The 10,038-nt window shown below is 40.7% G+C and overlaps 2 protein-coding genes across 3 annotated transcripts in view; one reads left to right on the forward strand and one right to left on the reverse strand.

The window, feature by feature from the left end:
• Positions 1-3: 3 nt before the first annotated feature.
• Positions 4-4,489, reverse strand: cct5 (chaperonin containing TCP1, subunit 5 (epsilon)). The gene is made up of 11 exons (XM_079259389.1): positions 4,273-4,489; positions 3,836-3,896; positions 3,483-3,647; positions 2,876-3,074; positions 2,129-2,321; positions 1,668-1,817; positions 1,438-1,557; positions 936-1,121; positions 703-840; positions 403-583; positions 4-312 (listed from the first exon to the last, which is right to left on the reverse strand). The coding sequence occupies exons 1-11, from the start codon at positions 4,375-4,377 to the stop codon at positions 185-187; spliced, it is 1,626 nt and encodes a 541-aa protein (XP_079115515.1). The 5' UTR covers positions 4,378-4,489; the 3' UTR covers positions 4-184.
• Positions 4,490-4,936: 447 nt separating this feature from the next.
• The window catches only part of mtrr (5-methyltetrahydrofolate-homocysteine methyltransferase reductase), a 36,605-nt gene continuing 31,503 nt past the window's right edge, over positions 4,937-10,038 (forward strand). Inside the window, exons 1-8 of one of the 2 annotated variants that reach the window (XM_079259756.1) lie at positions 4,937-5,033; positions 5,426-5,570; positions 5,760-5,913; positions 6,571-6,688; positions 6,774-7,239; positions 7,325-7,438; positions 8,181-8,337; positions 9,583-9,671. In XM_079259756.1, coding sequence (XP_079115882.1) covers positions 5,427-5,570; positions 5,760-5,913; positions 6,571-6,688; positions 6,774-7,239; positions 7,325-7,438; positions 8,181-8,337; positions 9,583-9,671 — 1,242 coding nt within the window. In that variant the 5' untranslated portion in view covers positions 4,937-5,033; position 5,426. The remainder of the gene's footprint in view (positions 5,034-5,425; positions 5,571-5,759; positions 5,914-6,570; positions 6,689-6,773; positions 7,240-7,324; positions 7,439-8,180; positions 8,338-9,582; positions 9,672-10,038) is intronic. The other variant, XM_079259755.1, reaches the window with a different exon arrangement.

The following is a 10,038-nucleotide window of genomic DNA, read 5'->3' on the forward strand; positions in this document are numbered from 1 at the left end:
GTCAACAGACCAACCTTTTATTGTGACTTTGAGACTTTAACAGCTTGGACATTTTATACGATGATAAATAGCAATATGCAGTGCGGTCTGGACATGGAACTCTGGGAAGTGCCAAAACCATGTAAAACAGTTCAGATGCTAACGTTGAAGAGCACATCTGAGCCGCTTCTGCTCAGAGGGGGCTTCAGTCCTCACTTTCTCCTGGATTTCGGATGTCGTCTATCTTCAGGATCATTTTGACCACCTGAGTAGCCAGAAGGATCTGCTGCTTTTTACCGATGAGGGTCTCAATCACATGTTGCTGCTTCATGTCTGTACAAGAAAAACAAGAAAACATTGAACCAAAGACTTTCGAACAAAACCATGTTAATCTATCAGAGACAAGTAAAGAGGTTTCCTTACCATTGGTGTTGTTTTGCAAACAGTCAATGCCAAGGAAGGGGTTGTTCTCTTTGACTTGTCTGGCTCTGATCTCCGTCATAGTCTGGATGGGGTTCAGCCCGCTGTTCTCAGCCAATGCCATCGGGATTACTTCCAGAGCATCAGCAAACGCCCTCATGGCGTACTGTTCCAATGACGGGCACTGACGATACAGAAATAAGCACATCCAATGAACTGTTCAGAACTAATTATCTGATCATTGTAGTTCTGAAAGCTTTAAGGTTCTACGATGTGCTACATGACATTCTTCAAATGCCTCACCTTATCAGCGGCACAGTTTACAGCCAGTGCGCATGCGATCTCTGAAGCTCCGCCTCCGTAAACAACACGGTTATCTCTGACCAAATTGCGAATTACACACAGAGCGTCATGGAGCGCACGTTTGGCCTCCTCAATGATCTGTCAATTGAAAGAAAGAAAAAAGAAAAATCTTGAACAAAACTGTTAGATCAAAATAAACAGGCACTGAAAACAGGGTTAAGTCTAATGCTGACCATTTTGTTGCCTCCACGGATGAAAATGGTGACAGCTCTGGTGTTTTTGCACTCCTGAATGACCAACATGTGATCTTTGGTCGTACCGAAGGAGATCTCCTTCACCAGGCCGGCTGTGCCTAACTTCTCTGGGGTCAGTTCACAGAATCTTGGCACGATGCGACCTCCTGTGGCTATAGCTATCAGCTGCACAGAAACCACATTTGAAATTGATTACTGAGACAATTGATGTGTTATAAAGCAGTGGTGTCTTAAGTCCTCAAGGGCCACAGTCCTGCAGGTTTTTCTATATATCCCTGCTCCAACACACCCGACTCAAATTAAATCTATCCAGCAGCCTATGAAGTTCTGCACAATGACTCCTTACTTTGAGCCAGATCTGTTGGAGCAGGGATATGTTGAAAAACTGCAGCAGCCCTCGCGAATCGGAGCTGGACACCTTACTTATAATCGTGAGCAACTTTACACAAAGGAGTTATATTGCTTGTTAAACTTCTCTCACCTCAATCTCAGGCCCTCCAACCCAGCGCACAGCAGGCAGCTCATTTTGAAGCAGAAGGTGGTTTGCCTCGTCATCAAAGCCCCACTGACAGATAGCCAAGTTTGCACCGTTGCTTTTGACCTAAAATTAAGATTTTTAAGCTCATTAAGATTTTGTATTTGTCATATTCATGTTATTTAGCTGATAGTTAAATGTTAATGTGACATTTGTAGGTCACAGGTACTACTAACCTGTTGGATCATCTCCTCAAACTTCTCTTTTTCATATTTTTGGAGGGCTTTGTAGTCCTCCACAGAGGTCACATCCAACTTATGCTTGGTCTTGGGTTTAGGAGGCTCAAATGGGCAGGTCAGGATAGCAATCTTTACATCCTTTAGGACCTTAACATGGAACAAAAAGGAAATATTAACACATATACTGTACAGAACCATCCAAGCTTTGCTGCATTTGAGCGACTTGTACACTGCCTAGTTCACGCTTCATCAATATGCATCACGTACCTGGTGTACTTCACTCAACTTTTAAGACCCTCAAATTCATTTATACAATACTTGAACTTGTCTGACAGGATTTCAGAATTCGGCTTAATCATCCCTTACGAACTGTTATCTATTTTATTCATGCTATAGTCACTGAAGTTCTGACAAGTTCAAGTCAATGACATGTTCAGAAGATTCTCCTTTCGTCATACCTTGGGCATCTGAGGGTGGCTGAACTCTTTGTCAACTATAACTCCCTTGATGAGCTGTGTGTCCTCCAGCTTTCCTCCCACTTTGCCCTCCATTTTGATGAGCTCAAAGTCCACATCCTTTCTTTCCATGTCGGCCACAGTAAGGATGGCATTCACTGCAATCTCTGCCATCTGTCGGTGGCAGCGATTGATACTAGAACAAAACACAATTTTAAGATTTATCAGAGTTGCCCTTGTGCCCAGTGTATATAAAGTTGGATTTATACTTGTGCTGCATCTGTGTGGGGTAGGGGCCAACGTCACTGATGCCATTGAAATGCGTGCTTGCATTTGAGTGTAGGGTTATGGCATAATGCTGCAGGCCCTCATCTGCAGTTTAACACACAAATTCAACTAAAAGCTCCAGAAATCCAGAAAAATGTAATTTCAAGTTGACCAATTACAAGGGAGCACTACTGTGCTCCGAAGCAAGGGTGCATGTCAGGCCTGAAAGAGGTGCTTGTCAGGCTTCTAACCAACATTGAAAGTATAAATCTGGCTCAAGTTCAACCAAAAGATTATACTTTTCTTCTTGCAAGAAAACAATGCAATTCTCAACCAATAAGCTAATAAATTAAGTATTTTCTTTAAGTTTTAAGCAAGTCAAGACAAAGAAACATAGTCAAGAACTGTAAAGAAATTTAACAAAATTCCCCATAAATGTATAGAAACAACCAAATATGTTAAAGAAAGAGTGCTGTGACTTACACTTTGGATCCAAGTGTGGTCATGGCAGTCTGAATGAGTGGTTCTGTGTTGTTGGGATCAAAGGGGAAAGTTTCCGCAATTTTGTCCAGCTGCTCAATGGCAAAGCGTGCGGCCTGGTCATAACCGTCGGAGATCCTGATTGGGTGGATTCCACGATCCAACAGCTGCTCAGCCTGCTCAAGGAGCGCTCCAGCCAGCACTGAAGAGAAAATAAGAAAACCAAATTAAAACTGACTGACTAGATCTGAAATATGTTTCAATAGATCGTAGCTCATCTTAAAAAATAGTGCCTCATCTGTGTGATCATGTAATGCAGCTGCCGTATGTTACGACTGTGTAAGCATAACAGTATTTTTTGATTGACACTATGACAAGAAATTGACAGATAAACTGGCATTTTTTTTTATGTTAGCATGACACCATTGCTTGGGAATATCTTCAGAAGTATGTAAACAAGCATACAAGAAATAATCTATCAATTCAAATTCCTTTGTAAAATTTGCAACTAATGAACTAATAAAAACTATTTTTCATGCAAACTCTGGCACAAATATTAGTTTATAAAACCAAAATGCCTTTTATGCAGGATTTTTTTTATATTACATACCAACAACTCCAGTGGTTCCATCACCAATTTCATCATCTTGGGACTTTGACAACTCCACCATAAGCTTAGCAATCTGGTGGTCAACATCCATCATGCTGAGAATAGTGGCTCCATCATTAGTGACAGTTACTTCTCCATCTCTGTCGACCATCATCTTGTCAAGACCTAGTTGAATTAAAAGTTGGATTAATCAAAAGAAGAGTGGAAATTTCTATCCAACTGTGTAAGAGGTTCAAAAGTTGAAAGACTATAAAATAAGAGTATACCACGGAATCCAACTCAATATTACCTCTCTTGGATAGTAAGAGGATGTCAGATATGACATATATACATAAACACTGATTCATACTCACCATTTGGCCCCAGAGATGTTTTAAGTGTTGAAGCGACTGCCTTGGCCGCCATAATATGAGACTGCAAAACACAAAAAGCTGCATGTCAGGATTTTCATTTAACGTGCTTTTACTCTTTGTTTATAGACGAGTCAGTTTCCAACTTGATCGTTCAAGTGATGTGCACAATCAATAACCATTTTAGGCATAGCTCACTGAAGCTACTCCGACCGATGAACGCATTACAAGAGCACATGGACCAACACGTTAGCATGGCTAGCTAATCCCACGCCTCATATTGTCCCGTTGTTCTGATACTCTTGTTAAGTCTGAGTAAAATTCCTAACCCTATGTGTGCACTAGGACTGCTTTGGCTTTGTGTATCTAGCTCAAGTGTCTTGTAAAAATGACAACTTGTTAGCAAAAATACTGCAGCTGCGCTAGCTAGCCCATTGTACCTTCAGCGCGTCAATTCCCGTTAACCGTGTCTTCTTGTCCTGGTCTTTAATGATGATAAAAGGCCTCCCATACTCATCGAAAGCCAGTGTCCCTAAAGTGGACATTTTGATGGGCAGATTAAGATGTGTATTGGGAATTTAAATGGCAGGAAAATTAGTTTAAATTAGATTAATCTGGAGTGTGGCTAAACTGCAAGCCGCACGGTTCTGCCCGGCGACTTCTGGAAGGCTCCTCGGGCGGGGAGGGCGGAACCAAATACTGGTAAATGTGTCGATTAAAATGGAGTCAAACTCTTTTATAAAACACTATTCTCTTTGAATAACCAATCTGGAAATCTTAAAATATTCAGTTAATTAACTCCAACATTGAATTGATGGAAAAATTAAGAAAAATAACTAAAAATATTTTTTGGAGAGGTGGTTCATTCCGTTCTTATTTGACGACAGTGCGTGGTCTGATCTCGCGTGAGTTCAGTAAAATTGCATGGAAAAGATTGAACTGGGAGAAATTTCACAGCTGTTTCGTAAAGGTAGAGTTTTGTAATAATATTACAATATCAAATTTATCCCTATGTGTATATATCAGCAACTTTTTTTGCTTTAGTTTTGATAAACGTGTTCATACCCACGTGTGCCTCTGTCAGCGTTTACGCAACGTCCGGGTGTTGAAGGTATGGTGGTCTTCAGCAGGGCAAGATCTGTTAGCCTTGCAGCGAAGATGTTTTACTGGCAATTTGTGTCCTATTTTTCCAAGTATGTTGGTAAGATCAGCTGTAAACACGCTGCTCGTCTTGTTTATAATGTCACTTTTGCAGCAGCTTGCTAACTTAATCTCAGTATTGTTCAACGTTTACTCCTCAGGAATATAACAATGCAAATGACATTAATTTTAAAATATGAAATTATAGTTATGTACTTTGAAACAGTCGGGAAACATTAACTTTATTCTAAGCTGGTGCAGTGCAAAATGTCTTAGCAGTGGTAATGTTGATGGGAGAAATATTGTAAATCTAAGTGGGAAAAATCAGTTACATAAGTAGTCTGGATACTTTGGCTACATTGAAATGAGGTGCTTTGAAAAGCTATTTGTGTCAGTTTTTTAAATGAAATATCCTGAATACACAGATTGCACGGTTTTATCTTGATTTTCCAGCATGCCCTGTGAAGTGAAACCCCGGTTTGTGGTCTTGTACGGGTCTCAGAAGGGCCAGGCCCAGTCCATAGCAGAAGGAATAGCTGAGGAAGCTGAGCAGCATGGACTGGTGGCTGATCTCAGCTGCTTGAACCAGAATGGAAAGGTACATCTCATTTTTACTCTCAACAGAGGCACTCTTTCATTGCATGTTATTCTTTCCCCTCCACACAATAACCTGTCAACATTGATTGACTTATAATGTTAGCAAGTGATTGTGTGGACATTAATTGAATGTTTTTCTACATGGGTTGTGGAAAGGCAAGTTATTTATTAACCATATAACTGATTCCAGTACAATCTGGAGAAGGAGAGTGCCCCAGTAGTCTTTGTCGTGTCTACAACTGGCGATGGGGAACCACCTGACAATACGCTACAATTTGTAAGGCGCATCAAGAAGAAGACCCTCTCCCATGACCACTATAAACACCTTTGCTATGCACTTTTAGGTAACTTGCCATATGAGAGTCTGAAGTAATTGCTTTAGTAGAGCATCTATTATTAGGGATGCACCGATCCACTTTTTAGGAGGTCAGATCTGATACCGATATCTGAAACTTGAATATGTTTATGTGAACATTATTGTGACTATGATTATTATTGCTGTTTTAACTAAGATTTCATTAGCTTGTAATAAATTACCCATCCTTTCTGAAGTTACCTCGCCAATCCAAATAACATTACAGATCTAACAATTTCAACAAGTTTTATTTTGATTTGGCACATTTTACCTGAATACAAATATAAATGTGTGGTTTTGAAACAAAGATCTGACTTTTAGTGTAACAAAAAATGTCAAATTTTAACATTCAAGGCCTTTATTTCTTTGAAAACATGTCTGAAGCATGTCATCAAACACATCTGCGCTGACTTGACTGATGTGGTATCGGTTGTGGTGTCAGTACACTTTTATAAATACCAAGTACGAGTACACACGCTTGGTATTGAGCGGTATTATACCAATACTGGTATCGGTGCATCCCTATCTATCATGGTATTTTATATTTGCAATGCATATTTGTAGAAATCTTTACACTACAGAACTTTGCACATGATCATCTTTCTGAACAGTTGCTGGAAAATCAGTTTTTTTATGTCTGTCTCAGCTTTAGGAGATTCTAATTATGCAAATTTCTGCAACTGTGGGAAGATAATTGAGTGTCGTCTAGGGGAAGTTGGAGCCAAACATTTCTATCCGACGGGATATGCAGATGATGGTGTAGGGTGAGTTATGCAGATAAAGTGTATTCAAGTCACTGTTGTGTCCACCGTTGTAAAAATGCCATCATGTGGACTTTGATTTGTCCAGATTGGAGGTGGTTGTCGACCCTTGGCTTGAAGGACTGTGGGATGCCATCAAAGAGACCTTATCAAAAATGGCCTCTGATAGGGCTGCTCCCTTCAGAGAGAATGTTGACAATTCAGTCAAAGAAATTCCTGATTCCTCCATACCAGATGTCCACCTAAACCTCTTAAGCATCACTGACGAACCACACGGAGCATCTGCAAGCACAGACTCTAAATATGCATCTCCTGCTTCAACTTCTGCAGTTTTTGATCTCAGGCCAGCTTCCTATGCTGGAGGCACCGTGGTTGTACCTCAGCCTCACAGCACTGCTAGTGGCCCCACAGCAGACCCAAAAACACACGATGCTATATTGGCAGCCTCTCTAACACACTCCCTGCCGCCGCTGTCTGAGTCCTCACTTAATGTTCCTGCTCTGCCGCCTGCCTTTTTAGATGTTACGCTCAAGAAGGTGGACACTTTGGAGCAGGTGATGAATTTTTCAGCTGAAAAATAGTAAGGATTTTAGCCTTACTTTGCTCTTCATCTTTTTGAAATTTCTTTCTTTCTTTCAGAATGTTGGACCATTGAACAAAGAGACTCTTCATCAGGTGACCATATCCAAAGCAGTTCAGCTGAGCAGAGGAGATTCAGTCAAGACAGCCCTTCTACTAGAACTGGACTTCTCTGTAAATATCTCAAAATATTATTTAATAGGGTGGATTGCCCTCTCCGGGTCGGGAGTCAGGTCCTGCCTTAAGTGGAGGAGTTTAAATATCTCGGGGTCTTGTTCGCGAGTGGGGGAAGGATGGAGCGCGAGATCAACAGACGGATCGGTGCGGCGTCTGCAGTAATGCGGACTCTGCGCTGGTCTGTCGTGGTGAAGAAGGAGCTGAGCCAGAAGGCAAAGCTCTCGATTTACCAGTCGATCTACGTTCCTACCCTCACCTATGGTCATGAGCTGTGGGTCGTGACCGAAAGAACGAGATCTCGTATACAGGCGGCTGAAATGAGTTTCCTCCGCAGGGTGGCCGGCCTCTCCCTCAGAGATAGGGTGAGGAGCTCGGTCATCCGGGAGGGGCTCAGAGTAGAGCCGCTGCTCCTCCACATCGAGAGGAACCAGTTGAGGTGGCTCGGGCATGTGGTGAGGTGTTCCAGGCACGTCCCTCTGGGAGGAGACCCCGGGGAAGACCCAGGACACACTGGAGGGATTATATCTCTCGGCTGGCCTGGGAACGCCTCGGGATCCCCCCCGCAGAGTTGGCAAATGTGGCTGGGGAGAGGGAAGTCTGGGCTTCCCTGCTTAGGCTGCTGCCCCCGCGACCCGACCCCGGATAAGCGGCACGAAGATGAAGATGAAGATTATTTAATTTAGAAGAGCATAGATCTAGATCAGAATTAAATGTTCATATGTTTGCTTTTCATCTGCAGTCCTACCCAGCATTTACCTATGAACCAGGGGATTCCTTTGATGTGTTTTGCCCAAATCGCGCAGTAGAGGTGGACTATTTGCTCTGCAGACTGGGTCTTCAGGACCAAAAGAACCATCATGTCCATGTTACAGTGAAGAATGACACTAAGAAAAAAGGTAGTACAGCTCTTTACCTCGTGCTCTTGTCGCTTTAATTTTTTATGTTTTTTTTCTTTTTATAAGCAAAAAAAAGGTAATTAAAAATAAATGCACATCAGAAAATGAAAAAGATGCAGAAAAGTCTGACACTGTAAAGACACAAAGTGGTTACGTTCTTCGCAGTATATCTGTTTGATTCGACTGTCCTTGCTGTGGTCTCCGTTGTTGATCTGCTTGGGGAAACAGCTTTTTTCTTTAGGTTGAGCTTCCCGTAAGCACAGTCTGTGTCAACTTTCTCATTATATCGATATCCTCTGTAAGTTATAGTAGTAGGAGAATCTGTTTTTACAATTTTTTTTTTCTCGTAATTTTTTTTATTTTGTGGTTCCTTTTTTTTTTCCATTAATTTGTTTTTCCCAGCTTTTTATGAAATCTTTACCAAGTGTCCATCCTTTGATTGTATAGTTCCTTCACATAGATTACACAAATACAGTACTGCACAAGAAATAGGCATCTTATACTCCAGTATTTTGGTAATGAATTATGTATCATTTTCCAAATTTGTGTTATTTAACCATATTTCCAAAAGATATGAGGAGAATGTGTATTTCACAGTCTTTTCAACCTACTATGTTTTTTCTTTAACTCTTTACTTTTGACCTTAGGTGTCAAAAAGAAACATTTTTTTCCCCCCAGAAGAACACTTTCTAGATTTTTGAGCTTGTGGATGTGTGATGTTTTTGTTTTGCACATATTTAGACGGCTTTTATTTGCAATTTTTATGTTTAGTTCTGATTTCTATTTTTATGTATTCTGTTGTGCGTCTTTTTTTATTATATTATTTGGTTTTGAAATGATGAAAATCTTTGTTTAAATGTTTTGCTGAGCACATTTTCAGTTGTGTGTCAAGTGAATCAAAGAATAAAATCAAAATTTATTTATAAAGCACTTTTTCTAGAGGTGTTTAAAATGTCCTGATGTCTTTCCTAAATAGTTGTAAGTTACACTTATCCAAAGAATTCCTATTTATCCTGATTGTACTTTTGTTTATTTTTCAGTAAAACACACCATACTGCAGTTCCCTTCCTAGCTCCAAGCACTTTACTTTGTGCTTGAAACATCGTTGTGAGAAACACACAACAAAATAAAAGCAATGTAGAAAGAAGAAGACGACAATACACACAAATATATATCTTATGACAACAAGTGCTTGCAGCGCTGTTATTTTTCATGATTAGATCTGTTTTTTCTCCCCACTTAAAGGTGCCCAGGTCCCATCTCACATTTCCCAGAATGCTTCTCTGCTGTTCCTGCTCACCTGGTGTCTAGAGATCAGAAGTGTTCCTAAGAAGGTACTGGATATCTAAACATGCTCTGCAGCAATTTACTCCTAAATCGCACAAGCAAAACCTCACAACGTGACTTCATGCTTGTTGTTTAGTTGATCAGCACAGTAAACAGACTTTATCGCACACTTTCCTCCAGCAGGTGGATGCTGCTTTAACTTGTTCTGTGAAAGCTTAGAGGAAAGTAAAATCTATTGCTTAGCATGTTGAACTGTAATTGTATTTTTGTGAACATGCGCACATTTCGGTTTCCTTATTGCAGAGCCCCACTGGCACTCTGTCTATAAATTTATTAAGTTTGGAGCCGAGGCTGAAATAATAATTAAACTTGCTTGGTGCCTTGTGGCATTGAGAGTTACTGTGTGGAAGAAGT

Source organism: Telmatherina bonti (assembly GCF_933228915.1).
Source record: "Telmatherina bonti genome assembly, chromosome: 20".
Taxonomy (NCBI): Eukaryota; Metazoa; Chordata; class Actinopteri; order Atheriniformes; family Telmatherinidae; genus Telmatherina; species Telmatherina bonti.

Coding starts and splice junctions, on each gene's coding strand:
- cct5 (XM_079259389.1), bottom strand. CDS start 4,377: ATGTCCACTTTAGGGACACTGGCTTTCGATGAGTATGGGAGGCCTTTT. Junction 3,897..4,272: donor CGGGAATTGACGCGCTGAAG/GTACAATGGGCT, acceptor TGTGTTTTGCAG/TCTCATATTATGGCGGCCAA. Junction 1,122..1,437: donor TTGGAGGGCCTGAGATTGAG/GTGAGAGAAGTT, acceptor GTTTCTGTGCAG/CTGATAGCTATAGCCACAGG.